The sequence below is a fragment of the Equus caballus genome, chromosome 17 (assembly GCF_041296265.1).
Source record: "Equus caballus isolate H_3958 breed thoroughbred chromosome 17, TB-T2T, whole genome shotgun sequence".
Lineage (NCBI taxonomy): Eukaryota > Metazoa > Chordata > Mammalia > Perissodactyla > Equidae > Equus > Equus caballus.
In genome coordinates this window covers 98,453,162-98,473,942 of record NC_091700.1, presented here as the reverse complement: position 1 = coordinate 98,473,942, position 20,781 = coordinate 98,453,162, and the positions used below count along the sequence as shown (strand labels likewise).

Genomic DNA, 20,781 nt, shown 5'->3' with positions numbered 1-20,781 from the left:
AACTTAAATTCACAGAGAAAACAACTTGAAGTAGGGAGAATTCTAGCTTTTTTCATGTTAAATTCACACCTGATCCCTCTTGATATAAACTGTGTTTTTATATTGCTGTAATCAATCATTTTTATTTCAGCATTTTAGATAACAGTGTTTGGTTGAACACAATCCACGTGTCTGTAATATGGTTGGAGAAAAAAATAACTACCATGGTATCACAGCCAAATGATGGATCAAAGTTTGCTTACTCATGCCCCGTCTGGTCAGGGACAGGCACTCCATATAGAGGTTTACAAATCAGGACCCCACCCCTTGCTTAGGACATTTCCCTTGGACACAGGGTCCCTGAGATGGGATTAACAGGTCTGAGCAGGGTTCGGAGGAGAGTGCATGTTTGAAGAGCCGGCCCAGAGGGTGCGCCAGAACCACTCCTGTGCTGCTCTCCTCGCTGACTGGCGGGACCCCACAGCACTACCCTCCCTTCAGACCCCGGCCACAAGCTCAGGAGTTCTCGAACTGCCTGCACTTCTAACCCGCTGGCTACAAATGTGGGCGTTCCCCCCACCCCCTCAGATCCGAAAATTTGTTAGAAATAACTCAGGAAACCTGTACCTATAATCACAGCTTTATTATAAAGAACATAAGTCAGGATCAGCCAAACGGAGACATGGGAGTGAGGTCTGGAAGTTTCCCCAGAGGAACTCCTGGCTGCTCCTGGTGACTCAGGACTCACGGTCCCCCTCTAGGCACATCCACTGCCACCAACCAGTTTACTGGGGTCTACTCCCCCCCACCGCCCCCCCAGCGGCAACACTCTAATCTGTTGCTGGTGTGAACCCTGAGTCAACACTTTAGCGTAAACGCAGACATTGCTATCACTTGGAAAATTCCAAAGGTTCAGAGACTCCTTCCAAGGAACAGGGGACAAAGACTAGCCAAGTTCATTACCATACTCCTGCCAGCACTAGGATTTTGTGTCCCCTGGGTCTCACAGAGCACACAGCACACAGCAGCAGAATTAAATAAATACTACTATTTACTTACACAGCCCCTGGAGCCCGAATCTGGCACAGGACGTTCTGGACATAAACACACGAGTCCTACCTGGATGAGAGTGGGCATCTGACGCCTGCATCAGCTCCCTCATTTGTGAAACGGAAGCAATACAACACTTACTTAGAGGGCTGCTGGGGGAACTAGACGAGTTTAGTAACATGAAGTACTTAAGAAAAGTACCCGGCATGCAATGCCAGGGCACAGTTCACAGATTCTACTAAGCTCAATAACCCAGTGAGCAGGATGTGACGATGAAAACAGAGCCTAACCTAATGGAAGCCCCTCAGGAGTCCTGAGGGTGCCCAATACAGAAGTCAAACCCATCGGCACCAACAGCATGTGTAAGTCTCCAAGATGACAGGGCATTAAAGGATGTCATGAGCTCCACTCTGTCACAATCAAATGGGGCCAGAGGTTAACTGGCAGGTCCTGAAAGGTCAAGAAGCTCATCAGCACGAGGCTCGGGAGGGGACCCAACATGCAGGCCCCATTCTGGCAGGAACCCTCTGCCTCCCCTTCCAAGGACAAGTTGTCTAGCAGAAGACTGTCACCACACTATCTTCCACCACCTGTGGGGGGACCCCACTGTGCGGAGAGTCACTACCTCAGGATGCAAGCGCCCTGCAGGCCTGCTGTTGACACCGGGAATTCCCCAGGAGAGGGGGTCCCCTGGGAGGAACCTGAGGGTCGAGCCTCCTCAACTGATTAACTCCTACTTGTCAGCAAACAGTTATGACCTTCAAAGATGAGAATGGGCCGCCTGCCCAGTGCCGTGCACCTCCCATGCTAATTCCAGGTGGCCCCGGACCAGGAGAACCCTAAAGGCCTCTCATTCGCAGTGTGTTATCCAGAGCTCCTCGTAAATGGTGCTTGCCTGCCTGCCAGCTTACTTCTCCTGCAGGCACAGCTGCCGGCTCCTTAACCATTCCTGTTCTCTTGGCTGTCTGCACGTGCAGGGAGCAGCTGCCCCGCCTACCCCCAGGCATCTGTTGTTGTGGCTTCTCCCTCCAGAGCAGAGGGAAGCAGGCGACATTCTGTTCAAGCGCTCAATCTCCTAGCACTCCACAGACTCGGGCCAGCTTCCAGTTCTAGACAGTGGGCTCCTTTTCTTTGTTTCGAGAATTTTCATTAAATAAAAAACTTTTAAATTCAAAGTAGTGCAATACACTGCAAGGCAGAAGAGAGGTATTTGCAGGCTTCTCCACTTCCTTGATGACACCAGGCACAGCTCAGGATACGTGTTTTATTTTTATCTTTAAATTTTTTCACCAGCTTTACTGAAGTATAGTTGACAAATGAAAATTATATGTATTTAAGGGGTACAACTTGATGTTTTGATATATGTATGTAGTGTGAAACACTCACCACCATCAAGCTAATTAACATATCCATCACCGCACACAGGTGAGCCTATGTTTTAGTGGTGAGAACACTCAAGGTCAACCTCCCTCTTGGCAAATTTCAAGTCTACAGTACGGCACTTGAACTCGTCACCACTGCCCATTAGATCCCCAGAACCTGTTCATCATGTGTAGCTGACAGATTGTACTGCTGACCAGCACCTCCCCACTTCCCTGACCCCAGGCCCCCTTGGGCAGCCCCTGTCCTCTACTCCCTGCTTCCATGAGTTCCACTATTTTGACTCCACACAGGAGTGAGATCATGCACCGTCTTTCCATGTTGGGCTTATTTCACTTAGCATGGTGTCCTCCAGGGGATATGTGTGTTTGAATCAACGCTTTTTTTTTTTTTTAAAGATTTTATTTTTCCTTTTTCTCCTCAAAGCCCCCCGGTACATAGTTGTGTATCTTTAGTTGTGGGTCCTTCTAGTTGTGGCATGTGGGATGCTGCCTCAGCGTGGCCCAATGAGTGGTGCCACGTCCACACCTAGGACTCAAACCCGAGAAACCCTGGGCTGCTGAAAAAGAGCGTGTGAACTTAACCACTCGGCCACGGGGATGGCCCCAAATCAACCCTTTTTAAAGGGGCAGTAATAAATGGATCTACTCTCAGTTTTAATACACTGCTCAGTTCCATTCAGCCCAGTCACCTGTCACAGCTACTGTTTCTCCTCAGTGATAACTCACGAGTTTGAAGACAGTGAAATTTCAAACCCATCTTTCATCCCAAAGGCTGGAACTGCAAGATCTGTCATGGAAGGCACCCTTAAAAATCCATGTTCTCACTAAATTCTGTAAAGCAAACACACCTGTACCTTTTTCAAATGTCCTTTACCAATCAGACTGCTAAGAAAATACAACCACCATAGCTCCCTACACTTCCTTTCACTCAAGAGTTTGTTCAATTTAATGCAAAAGGTGAAAGCTGGGCTGAGCAGAGTCCCTGTCGGTCACTGACGAGGACGGTAAGTCAGGCTCGGCATGACCGCTGACCCTTCAGGAGGCGTGTGGCCGCACACCGACCATGGCGCCAGGCGCATTCCCTCATTTGGAGCTCCCTGCTGGCCCAGGTGGCTACAGCACTGCCCTCTCCCACGTGGCAGCTGGGAAGGCAGGAGGGTCTCGGGGCAGTGCCTACCCAGCAGGTGTCAGAGAAGGCTGGCAGACGGACACAGCACTAGGACTGGTGTGCCATCCAAACCTTTTTATTTTCCCTAATCTCAGGTGGTATTTATTTCTATTCGACTTCTTGAGGATCAAAAATTATTTTAATCATTTTGGATTAAGGTAGGCATGAAATGAATGTCCAGTAATAAAGAAGAGCATAAGTGATAAATGAAAAGGTAGATGAGCGTATGTAAGCATGTGAGGGAGAAGCGGGGTCTCGTGCCCACTCCACATCACCACGTGCCCGGCTGGGCTGGGTATGTGATAGTTTCATGGGAGAAAGATGGCAGGGAACAGAACAGAGGTCGAGGCCGCAAACCAACAGGCCTATGGGGCTTGAGACCCAGGGTTTTCTGGAGCCAACAAGAAACTCAGGAAGGTTGGAGAAGCAACAGGTTAAGAAATTAGACTAACAGAGCTTTCAAGAGAACCCAGCTGACAACACAAAGCTAGAACCAACAGAATACCTTTTGGGTTTTTATCTGGATGTGTAACTTAACAGCAAAAATCAAGTTGTTAGAATAATTCTCAGACTGTCCTCTCCCACTCAGGGCATCAGCGACAGTGACTTCGACTGTCCCTGCTGTATCACATACTGTGCCTAACTGGGCACTGCGCAAAGCAGTCTACAAAATGTCACGCACAGTAACCCCCAGGGGCGCAGGCACCCCCTTCAGAGGGAAGGCACAAGGATGGGGAGGCTGAGCAAGCTGCCAGGGTCCCGGCAGGAAGGGGGTCATGCTGCAGGGTGAACTTAAGCCTGACCCCAAACCTTGTCCTACGGTAAGACTGCTCAGCCTGGACGCTGGGCTCTCCCACCACATTGGATATAAAACACCTAAATGGCAGGGTGACACTCATGAAACCGCCGAGTGACTCCACAGCGACCTCCTCCTGCTGTAGCATGGAAGAGCCAGTGCCCCAAGAGGAAAACAGATTCCCTCAGGCTGGTTTTTTTTTTTTTTGAGGAAGATTAGCCCTGAGCTAACTGCTGCCAATCCTCCTCTTTTTGCTGAGGAAGAGTGGCCCTGAGCTAATATCCATGTCCATCTTCCTCCACTTTATATGTGGGACACCTACCACAGCATGGCTTTTGCCAAGCCATGCCATGACCACACCCGGGAGCAGAACCGGCGAACCCCAGGCCACGGAAGCGGAACGTACACACTTAACCACTCTACCACCGGGCCGGCCCTGGTTTTGTTTTTAAGATCATTACTATCTCTAGTTCCTCCTCTATGCCCCAAATTTTATCCATCTTAATTATCCCACAAAGAGGCACACAGGACACTAAACAACAGAAAATGCAAGGCAAATGCTCCAGCCTGACTTCACGAGATCTGGGCGTCAAAGCCCCCAGGAGAGTCACGTGCAGTGACTCTACACACTACCTTGACGTTTCTGAGAAGGCCGTCGTCTCTGCCGAGGCCAGGCCCCACGACCAGGGCATGCAGTCGGGGCAACCACTTCTCCACGTCCTGAACAGCGTCAGGGCTGTCACTAAACAAGGAAGAGAAGGGCAGAACGGTTCACTCAACATTTTCACTTCTTTACTTTATTAGTGAAACTGCACATTTTTCTGGATCTCCCCAGTTCTTCCCCCAATGTTCTTTTCCTCTTCCAGGATCCAAGCCAGGACCCCACCCTGCATGAGCCATCATGTCTCCTAGTCTTCTCTGTAGACTGGTTCACCTTTTAACGCCCGAATGCAGAGGTCTAGCTTTCATCATCTAAAACAAGCTGGAATAAGATGTTATGGCTTGTTTCAAAAGCTGCCCTTGTCGAAGTTAGCTACCCTACACTGTGAGATCCAGCCACCCTTAGTCCTCCTCTCTGACTACAGGGAGACGGGGCCTTCTAGAACAGTCTGTGGACAATTATTCACTGACTCCAGGACACCGCTCCTGGCGTCTTTCACCTCCCCACCCGTCTGCATGCCAGGCTCTCCCTGCCTACATGCACTTCTGGGTGGCCTTATCCTTGTTTCCTGGCTCTAAACACCTTCCACAAGGAAGCTAACTACTCCTAGATTTACAGCCTCCTTGACCGCCCCACTCCTATCCGCTGCCTACCAGCCACATCTGCTTGGATGTCTGACAGGCGACTACAAACAGTCCCGAACCCAGCTCCTGATGGTCACCCCTGCCCAAACGCACCCTCTCAGTCTCCTCGCCTTGTTAAATGATGACTGTCTTGGATCAAACCCTGGGTGGCCTTCACGACTCTTGTCTTTTCCTTGTATCCCACATCCCATCGGTCAGCAGATCCTGGGGCCGTACTTCCCAAATGTACCCAGAATGTGACCCTTCTCCCTTTCTTACCTGTCATTTACCTGTCACCAGGATCCTTACAACAGCCTCCTTGTGGGACCCTGCGTTCACCCTGGGCCCCAAGAGCTTATTCTCAACACAGCAGCCAGAGGAGCCTTTCAAAATGTACATTGGGTCCTGTCCGCCCACCCGCCCTCTCCAATGTTCCAGCAGCCCCCTTCTCATTTGCATGAAAGCCAAAACCCTTACAACAACCCCCACGACCTGCAAAGCCTGGGCCTGAACCTCTCTGGTCCCCCCGGGAATCCTGAGCCCGCAAGTGCTCCCACACACCTGCAGCTCAAGTTCTTGCACCAGCTCTTCCCCAGGTATGGAGGGACCCCCAGCCCCTCTCGTGTCTGCAGGACTCACTCCCTCACCATTTCCAGGTCTTTATTTGAATGAACTCTCTGTGCCACTGCCCAGGATCACCCTATTACCAAGGGCACAGACATGACACAAGGCACCCACACACGGCCAGCACTCTGTCCCCTTCCCTGCTCCTGCTCTCCCTGTGGTCCTCACCACCCTCGGAGATACTGTTTTCGTACTTATTTGTCTCCAGAGCTGTGTGGCATAAAACAGTAGACATCAGCCACATGTAGCTTTAAATGTAATTACAATTAAAGTAAAAACTCAGTTCCTGAGCTCCACTGGCCACATTTCAAGTGCCCAGTAGCCATATGTGGTCAGTGACAAGAGTCCTGGACAGCACCAAGAGAGAACATTTCATCACTGCAGAAATCCTAGGGCACAGGGCTGCCCTGGAGAGGAAGCTGCATGGAGCAGGTGTTCTGTCTGCTCGGTTTAGAGCTGTCCCCGTGGACCCCAGGAGAGGGCCTGCAGCAGAAACATCTGCTGGAGGAGGGAACAGTCTTGTCGCTGCCCGCAGGCCCCCATTCCTGCCACAGCGGCATGACCACAGGCAGGCCCAAAGGCCTCTTCTGGACCTGGGAACCCTCAGCCACTTCTGATGGGCCGCCAGGAGCAGCCCTAGGCGTGTCGCCCTGGTGGCCCAAATCTCATCCCACACTGTAGCACACGGCTGTCTGTCTGTCTTCTTCTGACCATGCAATGGGCTCATTACAGTTTTCTCATTTCTCCTGACAGCACCTACCTACCAACCCCCGCACAGCAGCTACTTAACAGAGGCTCTGAGAGAGTCAGCGTGAGAACGCCCGTGACGGGGAGAACTACTGCACGCAGAGCCCCGGGGCCACTCACAGAACCGGGTGGACAATCAGCTCCGGGCTGTAGGACTTGATCACAGGCGCGGCCTCCTGGGTGCAGAACACGTGGGATAAGTCTGCGCCCTGAGAAATGAGCACAAGAGGCTGACTCAAAGCAGGACTGGCTCCACAGACACCCAAAGTGACCGTGGCATGAGCCACTCACCACAGGACACGTGGTGTTCAACCATTCAAATCACTCAGCACTATCCGTAAAAGAAAAATAGCCAATGACGGCAGTTAAACTACAGCGAGGTGGCTGAGGAGGAGGATGTAACCTAAAAAAAGACCTGGAAAGAAAGGCAGACTCTTGCTGCCACTTAAGAGGCAGGTCGACCCAGACCAGCTTAGGCTGTACCCGCAATGAGGCCCGCAGGGAGAGCGGCCTTGGGGCCCAGTGCGTGTCATGTTTGCTGTGTTAACTGTGCTGACTGGCCGTCAGGACTTAATCAAAATGCACGGGAAAGTGCCGAGGTTAAAAGAGGTCAACTGACTAAGATAGGACTGGAAAGACATCCCATGAAGATTTTGGTGAAGTACAACGCTAGTAAAACTTTGGTTTAAAAAAAAAAGAGTTTCAAGTCAACATATCTTGTCACTGCACAAGAGTCCAGGACAGATTTAAAGGTATTTCTCTCACCCATGACTAGCCCAGGATGTTATTTAGATTCCCATCAGAAAACATTTCTTTACTCATATTTGAAGAATCCAACTCTGTACTAGAAAAACCCCAATAAAGAAGATATACGTGAACATACCACTTTGAGAGCTGAGATGGCTGCAAAATAGGGGGCTCCAGTGTACCTAGAAAGAAGACACTGACAGTCAAAGACTCCTGAGCACGAGACAAGCACCCAGGTTTATCAAATTACACAGGCGTGAAGCACACAGCACAGCACCCACCCCCGCCAGGGGCTCAGGAAACACGCATCAGGACCAGAGAAGTCAGTCTCACACACAAGGCCTTTCTACCACATCAAGAGGCCAGTTCCAGCGTCCCGTGCCCACGGTCTCTGTAACGCTCTGTTCAAACTGAAGGCTGAGAAGACGGCGGGAGCTCACCGAAGACTCTGTCTGCGGCAGAGATGCCGTGCTCGAGGGGACTGCAGTGCAGAACCCTCCAGGGGCCGCAGCCCCGAGAAGCGGGACCCAGCTCCCAGAGAGCAACAGCCATCTCGGACGGGGGCCACCAGGGCACCCAGCGCAATGACAAGAGACTCACACTCCTCCCTCTTGCTTCCATCTTATTTCCAGAATGCCTGTAACTATTTTTATCATTGCCTCAAGCACAGAAAGGAAAGTCCTTGAACTTGGCACCACATGAGCGGCTGTAACCTCTACGTGAATTCAAAGCAGTGAAGAAATCTGCTAACCCAGGAAAAACAAACGGGGAAAACAGTGCCCTCTACACACGTGACACTCTCCCGCAGAGCAGGGCCACCAGCAGGCCAGAAATGGCAAAGGACAGGACACGTCAGACAGACAGACAGACACACACACGCACGCACACTCTCCCCTCCCCCTACAACGTGAACACAAACCTCACTAACAAAAGAAATACATTAAAACAACGAGAAACAGCTTGCCTACTCTATGAGCAAGGCTGCTGACAGCCACAGGGTGTGAGAGGAACAGATGCTTATCGGCGGCAGCACACACACTAGTGAGATTTGCGGGGAAGACCAATTAGCAATGCTTAACATCATTTTAAACGTCTATGTACTTGGCTCCAGCAAAAATTCTTCTAGGAACTGATCTGCTGGAAATAACCAGATGGGTACACAAGGAGATAAATGTACAGAGATGTCTACAGTCATACTGTTATTGAAAAAAAGAATAGAGGTAACCAATTGCCTATCAATAGGGAATTGGTTAAATAAATTAGAGCCCACCTTTACCAATGCATACCATACATCCACTTATAATCGGTCTATATGAATCAACGTGGAACGATACCCACGATCCAGCATTAACTGAAAAGGTCAGATAACCAAACAGCAGGTATTACATGGTCCCAGCTTTGTAAAACATAGTTACACAGAAAAGTGTGGAAGGCTAACAACATGTCCATACTGTATTATTATTATGTAGGGTACTATGGGACTTTCACTTTACATATTTCTGTAGTGTTTGAATTTTTATAAGCAGATAATACTTTTCCGATTTTATAATTGGAAGAAAGATGTTTCTACTTTAAAGTTTAATCCCTAAAGCTGACATATTTTAAGTTAGATGTTTACACCCTACACTATCAGACTTACGTGAAAAGAAAATCTGATGGCCTATTCTTCTTATGTAGACTTCCCAAAACATAAGGCAGGAGATGGAGGGGGTCTGAGGAATAAAACCCCTGACTCCCTCAACTCTCGAGAAAGATGAAGGACCCAGGGGCCCGGCTTGCTCTGGCCCCACAGGGACTGGCAGGGCCGTGCTGGTGGCCTCCATCCCTGAAGCTGAGGGAGAGCTATCTGGACTGAGGACCCAAAGGCAGAAAGGCCAGCTTTCTGTGCCTAAGAGTTAACAATCCAAGAGTCCAACACGCAGTAGGAGGAAAAAAGAACAGAAGAGATGTGAGAAAACAGTACTAGGGGCAAACTTCCCTCATCCAAAGGGACCCTGTCTCAAGTGAGATTAGTGAAAAATAAGACACAGCCAACACAGCCTGGAGAGAGTGCAGAATTCTAAAGAAAACATTTTTCAAACATCCAAGCAAGAACAAGCGACTTATAAATGAAAGGGAATTTCCACCAGACTTTTAAGGTGCAAATGGAAGCTAGAGGACAAGGCGATCACACACACAGATTACCAAAAGGAAATGACTGCTCCCTAGGAATCCCACACTCAGCCAACGCCCAGCTCAGCCACCTACCACAGCAGGCGCAGTGGATGTGCAGGGAGTCCAGTGGGTCACCTACACACACTGCCCTAAGAAAACGCCGGAAGAGGCTAAGTGCCCCTATCCAAACTGCAGACCAGGGAGGGCAGGAAATATCTGCCAGTATACAAAATGATGTTCAGTAGTTATGGGTTCAGCTGGGAGTTCTCAGACCAACTGCCGCTTAAGGAAGCTGGACACCGAAGAAGGCAAAGAGGGATGAACCATGGTCTGAAGGGTCCACCTTCAAGGCACACGACCACCAACACTCTCTCCCCCAAGTGGCACTTTGAATTCATCACGGTAGTTAGAAAGGGCAATCACGAGCTGAATTTGAAAGTATAAGAGAATTTCCAAATTAATAAAAGGAAAAGCCTAGCAAAGTAAGGAAAGAAAAAATGGAAGCACCAAGTAAAATAAAGAGGAAACATGACCAGCCTTAGCAGGTGCGTCAGGTGGACTCTAAATGTGAACAGGATTGTCTCCCTCATTAAAAAGAGCAGTCAGTGCGTGAAACCATGAAACTCCTAGAAGAAAACAGGGGCAGTACACTCTTTGACGTCAGTCTTAAAAGGATCTTTTCGAATACCACATCTACTCGGGCAAGGGAAATGAAAAAATAAACAGATGGGACTTCATCAGACTAAAGAGCTTCTGCAGGCAAAGGAAACCAGGAACCAAACGAAAAGACAACCCACCAACTGGGAGAAAATATTTATAAATCATCTATCCAACAAGGCGTTAATCTCCAGAATATATAAAGAACTCATACAACTCAACAACAACAACAAAACCCAATCAAAAAATGGGCAGAGGATATGAATAGATACTTTTCCAAAGAAGATATACAGATGGCCAACAGACGCATGAAAAGATGTTCATCGTCACTAATCATTAGGGAAATGCAAATCAAAACTACAAGGAGATATCACTTTACACCTGGTAGAATGGCTATAATCACCAAGACAAAAAACAACAAGTATTGGAGAGGATGTGGAGAAAAGGGAACCCTCATACACTGCTGGTGGGAATGCAAACTGGTGCAGCCACTAGGGAAAACAGTATGGAGAGTTCTCAAAAAATTAAAAATAGAAATACCATATGACCCAGCCATCCCACTACTGGGTATCTATCCTAAGAACCTGAAATCAACAATCCAAAGAGACTCACGCACCCCTGTGTTCATGGCAGCATTATTCACGATAGCCAAGATGTGGAAACAACCCAAGTGCCCATCGACCAATGACTGGATAAAGAAGAGGCGGTGTATACGGACAATGGAGTACTACTCAGCCATAACGAAAGTCAAAGTCGTCCCATTTGCAACAACAAGGATGGACCTTAAGGGTGTTATGTTAAGCGAAATAAGCCAGAGAGAGAAAAACACCATATGATTTCGCTCATATGTGGAAGATAAACAAACACAAGGACAGTGAGAACAGATTAGTGGTTATCAGAGGGGAAGGGAGGTGGACATAAGGGGTAAAGGGGCACATACGCATGGTGACTGACAAATAATAATGTACAACCGAATTTCACAATGTTATAAACTATTATGACCTCAATAAAACAAAAAAATTAAAAAGAGGAGTCACTGTCATACTGGGTAAAGAAAGAAAATCTAGCTACATATTATTTATAATACACCTAACTACATGATTAACTGTTGAAAAGTCAGGGCTAGGCAAAAAGACAGCACATAAATGTAAACAGAGATTAAGGAGAAACTGAAATGGTAACCCAGGTGGAATTTAAGTCAAAGGCAGTAGGTATCATTTATAAACAAGGACAAATTAAATTATAAATGTCATATGCCAAAGGGGCAGCAAAAGACATAAAACAAGAAGATAAAACAGGCCTCGAGTAAAGCTAGGACCTGTCAAATTTCATAAATGACTTCCAGGAATCTGGAAGTTAATCTTTAAATTAATAAAGTAAACCAAGCAGATGCTGAGGGTTTTTATCCTGATGGACAAAGTAATATATACGTATAGTATGAAGTCTGGTCAATAGAGAAAAGTACAGAAGAAGAAAACAGTCTCATCCCCCCACTACAGGCAGAACGTTAACACCGACACACACCAGGGAACAGCTCGATCTGGCCCCTCAGAGTTCTCCCATTCAATCACAAAGTTCATCACTGAAGACTACCGAGTGTCATAGTATCAGACTACCTTTAGAATTGATTACTGGGGTCCAACGAGACAGACAGATGGACGGATGGATGGCAGGTAGGTAGACAGCCAAATAACAGAGACTGATTGTTTAAACACTAACATTTCCAAGTCACTTACTCTTGGCAGCCTCCAACTATGCCTATTCTTCCATCTTGGCCTTTGTGCTTCTTGGTAGTTAGAGGAGGTATAATATTTCTCACCAACTGAAAAGTATTCTTCATATCCTTTATCGAACATGCTTTATTCAGTGAAAATGCTCTTTCTAAAACTGAGAAACAGGAAAATGCAATCATTCAGAAAGGTAAATATCTGTTAGTATACATAAAGAGAAAGATTTAAACAAAATACCCCATTAACCAAAACACTTCCCAAAGTTAACTTCATAGGAATGACACAGACTTATCCACAGCTTTCACCATTTTATTTCTGTAAGCAAATGATGCTTAGAAATTACAACAACACTAACACATGCTGTATCTATCAACTGTGATTTTGAAATGCATCAGACATTCTGGAAGCCTACTTAATCTTTCCGAAAGCTTTTTAAAAAGTGCATTATTACTTAATAACTAAACATATTTCATTTCAATCTCCTTTAACTTTATTAGGTCTCTTTCTGAAATTGGAAAAGCAAGCTCCCATTTGTTATCTTCCACTGTCACATTCAAGCCTGACAGATTCATAGTATTCCCAGTTTAATTTTCCAGTCTTACTTCCAACACTCAATTAGATACTAATCAAATAACCTAGAAATAGCATTCTAAATAGAGAACATCTTACATTGGGTTTAAAGTGGCATTTTAAAATAATTTGATCATTTTGAATTATCTCTAAATAGCTACATTTTAATTGGTCTTTCTTGAAAAAAATCCTGCATTTTATATTTTGCTTAATATCTAAAACAGCCTATCTGCAAGAGAAATGCTGCTATGTTCTGTAGAGCCCAGTGTATGAATAAATACACCATGTATTTTCTCTAGAATTAAAGAACCTTTGTAGATATAAACAATATTTTCTCAAACAAGGCACCCAATATTTGTATCCTTCCCAGGATCTTAGCAGCTGAGAAACTAGACCCATGTCCCTAGCTCAAATGAAGACTGAGAGGTGACAGCTCCATACGGTAAAACAGCTTTATCTTTAATGACACTCTTATGGTTTTACTTTTTATTCAACAAATTATTCAAGTAACTTTCTTGGATGAGTCACTGTAAATGTCTCCTTAGGTGACACATCAGACCCTCAGACCCCCTCAACTCAAACACCTTTTCACCTTCTTCCAAACCAACCCAGGATTAAAACTCACAACAGAATCACTGTAAACCTTTGGCCAAGGAAAGGCACACATAGGCTTGCTCAAGGATCAGTACAGTGGCTGATCCCGGCCGAGTTCTGCTCCCGTGACAAGTGCGCAGGACTGCCTCCCACCCTGACTCGGAGCCCAGAGAAGCACTGACTTAACAGCAACCCGCTCTCCTGCCTCCTCGCCCCGGGTTCACTCCACTTCCAGATGCCCACCCACACTCCCAACTCCCAGGACATGCACTTCTCTTCACCATGCAGTTACCAGAAAATGCTCTTTCCCAGTGCTCCCTGCCAAGCTGCATGAAAGGCACCAGAGCTGTATAATCAGCTTTAAAGACAGAATTGCTGGCTGCTGGTTAGCCACCAGCAGTCATGAAAATGCCTGCAAGGATTTGTTTCAAACTATAAGGTATCTAGCACAACAACACAAGTAGTCAATACAAGAGTATCAGAGAATGGTCACTCTTTCAAATCCCCCTGAACAGGAAACACAGTTGCTTTTTTTTCTTTTTAAAGATTGGCACCTGAGCTAACATCTGTTGCCAATCTTTTTTCTTCTTTCTTCTTCTTCTTCTTCTCCTCAAGGCCCCCCAGTAAGTAGTTGTATATTCTAGTTGTAGATCCTTCTGGTTGTGCTATGTGGGATGCTGCCTCAGCATGGCTTGATGAGCAGTGCCATGTCCGCGCCCAGGATCCAAACCGGCAAAACCCTGGGCCACTCAAGCAGAGCGAGTGAACTTAACCACTTGGCCATGAGGCCAGCCCCTAGAGTTGTTTTTTAAAGTACAGAAATTATAAAAGCAGAATCCAAACTTACCAGTCACTCAAGGGTTGTTCTGGGCTCCTTACAATGTTTTGGGTTTATTAGATATCATCACTTTACACACAGCACTTAGCCACACACAAAATATCCCTAAGCTCACCCCACTACCCTTTGCCTACACAGAATGTGGCACAGCTCCACCTGCAGCTTAAGGGTAGGGTCCACGTGTTTCCATGTTGGACCCTCACCCACAGTCACCTCAAACAGGGTGTGACACAGAGTAAGCCACTCAACAAATGTTCGATGAATTAAAGGCATCCTCCTTCATTTCCTCATTAGCAGCCAGCCTCTCTTTCTTCAACAGAGAAGGAAACTAGGGCCCAGAGAGACAGACCTGTGAAGATGCCTTGGTTAGGAATGGATAACTAGGCCAAAAGACACCATTTTTCCAAAATGCTATTCTAAGGCAAAAGAAATCATTTTTCTTTAACAAAATATTCACCCCACCAACAAAAAGACAAGTCAAATCCTTCTCAATTGCCCTCTGAAACCATTTGGGGGGCGGGGATCACTGTTGAGAAATACAGCATTTTCACTTTTTAACTAGAATTGTATGAATGCAAAATAAAATCCACACTGGTCCCCAGCGTCTGTCCTATTCACCTGAGAGGAACATCTTCTGCTAGCAAAAGGGCCAAAGGAAGCTCAATTAAATTTCCCCACACTGCACAGTGAATCACAGTGTCAGCTGGCTTACTGACACGCCATTTGCACTTATCCACCGAAATACTTAAAAGTAAACATCAAAGTTCTGAAGGATAAAAAGGCCTCGACAAGAGGCGACTTAAAATTCATCCTGTTAAGTACCTTTTTTTCACGACAACTCTGAGTCTGGAAGAACAGGTCAAACCTGTCTGGCTTTTGTTTGTTTTACAGAAGTGTGGCTAAGGACGATTCGGGAATTAAATAGATTTCTTAAGTCTGGGCTGTTTTCCAGAATTACCTGACACTTAAAACTTTCTATGCTATTGATGTTTCTTTTCGCCAAACGTGATTTAAACTAATGTGAATCATAACTAATTTGGAGCATGTGACAGCAATCCTTAAGATAACTGAGATGCCCTAAAGCTAGCATGGGAAGTCAGCGATCTAGAACTCCACCTGTTTTGTGGTAAAAGTTCAGCAAGTCAGTCTAATAATGAAACTTCAAACTCAAAGAAAAATCTTGCGGACTCATCATAGTGTGTGACTTTAAGACAAAAAACCACCGATAAAAAAAATTTCTGAATAAACGGGTGCCCAGAAGTCCCTCTGTGCTGATGCGATGAAGGGAGGTGCAGAAGCTGAGGGACCCCTCAAAGCTCCTCAAAGCATTTGAACTATCGTCCTAAAAAACAAAAAGCCAAAACTCCCCAACACTTGTCTCTGATCATGCCCAGCATGTATTTATGTATGTGTGTGTATATACATATATAGTAAAATCTTTCTAATTACTACAACAAAAGCACATTTTGTCATTTCAGCTACTCACTGGCTGGGGAACCCAGGCTTGGGTAAGTCTATTTTTTCACAGCCTCTGTCGTCTACACAAAGGTGGATGACAGCAATCTCTCCAAATTGTCGTGAGAAATGAGATAATATAATACACAAGCTACGTATTTAGCGGTGTAAAAGATACTGGGTATGTTAATATCCACAGAGCACACAGAGGAAAAGCCACACGAGAGGGTACGGGGTTACCCCCCTCCTCAAGTGACCCCTGCACACACGCCCGGGCCCGGTCCGTCCGGCCCGAGAACTCGGGCGGGTGGCTCGCCCCCCACTCGGTGGTCCCGGCTCTCCAAGCCCTCGGGTTCGCATGTTCCGCTCGGACACTGGAGGCCCCGGGGGCGGGCGGGCGTCGCTCCCGGCCCGCGCACCCCGGCCGCCCTGAGCTCCCCGACACACGGCCCCCAGCGGCCCCTGGCCCCACAGCGGCGCCTCCCGCCCTGACAAGCGGCCCGCGGCCGGGTACCTGCGTCCAGCGGTGGCCCGTAGAGCGCGAGCACTGCCGAAAGCAGCGCGACAACGGCCGCGCAGGCGACCGCAGCCCCAACCCCCGCCCCAGTGGCCATGCCGGGGACAGCCATATCGATCCTACCTTGCCCGCTGGCGCAGGCCACCAACCAGCCGGAACTCAGAGCCATAGGGGCACTTCCGGACTCCCGGCCGCCCCCGCGGCGCCGCCGGAACAACAACCTCCCGGCGGACTTCCCGACTCCCGGCCACCCCCGCGCCGCCTCCAGAAGCCGGCTCCCAACTCGCGGTAGCGGAACCGCGGCCTCGCTCCACCCCGTGACGGGCCTCCACCAGTCACATCCTGTTGCAGATGATTGACAAGCCCACTGCCCAACCGGGCCTGGGCCCTCGCTGTGGCCCACCGCGTTTTGCTGGAAGGCCGGTGACGGAATCAAGATGCGTCTTCAAGGTGGAAGGCTGGGCTTGTTTTTATCGTTCCTTTGAGCAAGGGCCTTATAGAAAATGATGGAGGCAGACGCTGCCCATGGGTCAGCAGGCTGCCGTCAGAACACCTGTCATTCGGCGTCAGACCCCAGAAAGCAGGTGGAGGGCTTCGAGGACCGCCTCTTGCAGCTCAGGTCTGTTAAGTGCGGGGTCCGAGATTCGGGCCCCGCCCGACCCTCCGCTGGACTCCAAGCTGGTCCGTCCAGCTGGGTCTCTCCCAAACCAGCCCTGAGCCCAGCGCCCGCCACCTTCCCCACCTCCGTCAGCGGGAGCTCCGTCCCCCAGCTGCTCTAGCCGCCAGCCTGGAGGGATCCTGACGTCTCTGTCCCCCACCCCATCCCTCCTCCCGCTTGCCCTGCCTCAGGAACAGACCCAGGGCTTGCCTGCCTGCGCACCCTGTTTGAAGCGCCCTCGTGGACAAGCGGTGATGGCAATAGCGTTCTGTATTCGTTTCCTGGGGCCGCCATAACAAATTGCCACAAGCTGGGGGGGCTTAAACAACAGAAATTCATTGTCTCACGGTTCTGAAGGCCAGAAGTCCAAAATCAAGGCGTGCTCTAACTTCTGGTGGTGGCCATCCATCTGTCAACTTAAAAAGCAAATTTGCCTGTTATTTTAGCTCAAAATGAGTTTATTCAGGAATAACCAAAAGAACTGCAATTTGGGTGTGCATGCTATGGCAGACCATAGGCAAATCCAGCAAACAAAGAAGGGGAGCTGTTTTTATAGAGAAAAGGGAGAGTAGGGAGGGGCTGTTCTAAAGCAAAGTCCAGTGGGGGAAAGTAGCAGTTCAGGGCCGCAGCAGCTTCTCGTTGCCTGGGTTGCTGCCGGTGTGGAGAGAAATCTTCCTTCAGCTGTGAAGTAGTTGTACGTCCTGTCCAAGATGCAAGTTTCTCTCTTTTCCTACTTGGTGTAATTGAGATGTGTGACAGGGTATGAGAGCTCCCCCTACAGGCCTTCCCAACTCCAACTTGGTTAAGGTTTCTTTCATTAATTTCCACAAATCCTTGGCATTGCTTGCCTTGTGCCTGCAACACTCCAATCTCCGCCTGTGTCATCACCTGGCTTTCTTCCTGTGAGTCCCTGTCCTCGCATGGTGTTTTCCTCTTCTCGTCAGGATGCCAGTCATACTGAATTAGGGTCCACTCTAATGACCTTGTCTTAACTTGATCATCTGCAGACCCTGCTTCCAAATGAGGTTACATTGACAGGTCCTGGGGGTTGGGACTTCAACATATTTTGGGAGGATGCAGTTCACCTCATAACACCTAAATTCACCTCCCTGCTTTCCTACAGCAGCAGAATGATCTTAAATGAAAGACCATGTCACTCGCTGCACAGAACCCTCCAGTGATTTCCTGTGTCACTCAGAATAAAATCCAAAGTCTCTTTCTTCCGTGGCCTTCCAGCCCCCCTGTGATGGTGTCCTCAGTCTCCTGCCACTGTCATCCTTGCTCTCTCCCGACTACGTCAACTTCTTTGCCCTTAGACTAACCTGCCAAGCCTGTTCATGCTCTCCCTTCTTCTGGAATGTTCTTTCTCCTGATATCTGTGGGGCTTATGCATTCATTTCCCTTAGGTCTCTGCCCATTTGTCTTATCAGTGCAAAGCCTTTCCTGACCATTCTATATAAAATAGTTCATACCTCGTCTCTCTCGCCGCTGCCATCCCCTTACCCTGTTTTCTTTCTCTTCTTAGCACTTTTCACTATTTGATGTATTCAGTCATTCATTCGTTCGTTCGTTCATTGTCATCTGTCTCACCATGACTAGCAAGTTAGCTCCAATGGGAAAGCTTTACTTTTTTCTGTACTGTATGCTCAGTACCTAGAAGGTGGAACATAGTAAGTTCTCTCTCTCTTTGTTGAGGTGTAGGGACCTGAAATTGGCCACCCCAAGATATGTCTCTTTGGCATCAGGATTATTTGAGGCTGATTGCTTTTGATAAACTGGGACAGGGAAGGAGGCTCTGAGGAATGGAACTTGCCCTTTGTTAGGACACTTACATTTGTAAGGTAAATCTCTATCTGTAAAAGGTGCCTCCCTCTCTCTGTACCAGGAACAAGAAAGGCGATGACCTTATCTCTAGAAACCCTTAATCAATACCAAAGGCAAGGATTTAAATCTGCATTTTATTGTGCTTCTCTGGTAACCTCCTGTAACTGACTTCCCTCCCCCTCCCAACATTGGCATTTCTTAAGGATTAAGCACCTTTCCTTAGGCTAGGAACTGATTGCTGTGCTCACCTGTGACCGCCCAGCTCCAGACAATTGACTTGCCTCTGGCTACGCCCTCTGAGACAGCAGACCACTGCCTGCTGTGTCCATCAAGCACTGTGCCGACAGGGCAATCTTGTGACTATTGTGGGAGGGACATTTCAATCACATGTGAAACACCCTGTTTGGGAGTATATAACCACTCTGTGCACCCCACTTCTTGGGTGCCCTTTCTTCCTTCGGGAAGAAAGGCCCCGGGCCATGGTTCCTCATAAAGCTTTGTTTAATTTTCTCTTGCTATTCTGTCTCATGTGAATTTAATTCGTTCTCAGGCCAGACGAACCCACATTTGGGAAGAGGAAATGTCTTCCTCCACTACAGAGGTATAATTTACGTAACAATAAAATCCACTAATTTTAAAAGTACAATTCTATGCATTTTAACAAATGTATGTAATCATGTAATCATCACATTCATGATTTAGAACATTTCTATCAACACACCCAAAGCATGCTTTTGATGCTATTATAAATGTTATTTTTTAGACTTTATTTTTTATTTTTCTTCTTCTTCTCCCCAAAGTCCCTCAGTACATAGTTGTAGATTCTAGTTGTGAGTGCCTCTGGTTGTGCTATGTGGGACGCTGCCTCAGCGTGGCCTGACGAGCGGTACTAGGTCTGTGCCCAGGATCCGAATCGGTGATATCCTGGGCCGCTGAAGCAGAGTGCATGAACTTAACAACTCTGGCACGGGGCCAGCCTCTAGATTTTAATTTTCAGTTATTCATTGCTCGTAAATGGGAATACAATTGATTTTTATATATTGACAGTGTGTCCTTTGCGCTAAATTAACTTATTAGTTCTAGCAAATGTTTTTGAGATTGCTTGGGATCGTCTATATAAGCAGTGTCAGTTTGCCCCATTTTTTGGTGACATTAACTTCGTTAACTTTGATCACTTGGTTAGGGTGGTGTACACCAGGTTATTTATTTATTACCAGTGTGAGCTCCTGGATTTTTATTTCATTCAGAAAAAATTTGTGAATTTTTATTTTATTCCGAATTTTTGTTTTATTTATTAACTAGGTTATTTATTACCAGTATGAATTTGTAAGTTTTTTTCATTTATTTTGTTTATTTTATTACATTACCCTTTTTTTATATTTTAAATGCAAGCATATTTAAATATTTACATTTCAATGGGTCATCTTGCCCCCCACTTCCAACACCTCTAATCCTTGGGATGTGGTGAGTCTGCCCTCCCTCAGATGCAGAACAGGAGTTCCTTCTCCTGTGCCCCTCCCCTTAGTTTTGGAGGGGACAGATCTGTGTACACTTAGAAAAGTTGTACAAATAATTAAACTCTGACTCTTCGTTACTCAGCTATGAAGTTGTAAAGCGTGAGAGTCAGAGCTGCCCATCCTGTGGAGTGGTGGTAGGAGGAAGAGAGGGGATATGGAGCTCATTGGACACAGACCTGCCTCCCTGTATTATGATTTGTCCTCCAAAGCCAAATGACAGGGAGGGAAAGTGAACAGTCTGAAATGTGGGTGGCACTTCATTTCCTTTGCATCACCTCTAAAATAAAACACATTTGTCCCATCTCTCTGGCAAGGTTGAGAGGTGACCTTCCTTGCCTTTCCACACTGTCCTCCCCGGTGCTCTTGGCCTGCAGGCTGCTGTCTTCATCAAACCAGGCTAAGAAATAGATGCAAGAAAGATCCGTCGGAGGCCGGATCTCTTACTGTTCTGAATGTGAAGTAGCACATTGGATACCATTACAGAAGACCT

General features: G+C 47.3%; 2 protein-coding genes and 1 long non-coding RNA gene across 10 annotated transcripts in view; 2 read left to right on the top strand and 1 right to left on the bottom strand.

Annotated features, from left to right (window-relative positions):
* The window catches only part of CARS2 (cysteinyl-tRNA synthetase 2, mitochondrial), a 70,552-nt gene extending 58,937 nt beyond the window's left edge, over positions 1-11,615 (top strand). For all 3 annotated transcript variants that reach the window (XM_070240001.1, XM_070239995.1, XM_023621829.2), the window contains one exon: positions 7,037-11,615. In XM_070240001.1, coding sequence (XP_070096102.1) covers positions 7,037-7,072 — 36 coding nt within the window. In that variant the 3' untranslated portion in view covers positions 7,073-11,615. The remainder of the gene's footprint in view (positions 1-7,036) is intronic.
* Positions 1-19,128, bottom strand: part of NAXD (NAD(P)HX dehydratase) — a 27,614-nt gene extending 8,486 nt beyond the window's left edge. The window contains exons 1-6 of one of the 6 annotated variants that reach the window (XM_070240008.1): positions 19,023-19,128; positions 17,173-17,366; positions 12,325-12,475; positions 7,914-7,959; positions 7,151-7,239; positions 5,009-5,117 (exon numbers count right to left, since the gene is read on the bottom strand). In XM_070240008.1, the coding sequence (XP_070096109.1) occupies positions 5,009-5,117; positions 7,151-7,239; positions 7,914-7,959; positions 12,325-12,428 (348 nt within the window). In that variant the 5' untranslated portion in view covers positions 12,429-12,475; positions 17,173-17,366; positions 19,023-19,128. Of the gene's footprint in view, positions 1-5,008; positions 5,118-7,043; positions 7,240-7,913; positions 7,960-12,324; positions 12,476-16,289; positions 17,367-19,022 lie in introns of those variants that run through there. The other 5 variants (XM_070240007.1, XM_005601340.4, XM_023621838.2 and 2 more) reach the window with 5 other exon arrangements.
* Positions 16,699-20,781, top strand: LOC138918422 (uncharacterized). The gene is made up of 3 exons (XR_011427842.1): positions 16,699-16,911; positions 19,325-19,375; positions 20,606-20,781. It is a non-coding gene; the product is annotated as an uncharacterized lncRNA (long non-coding RNA).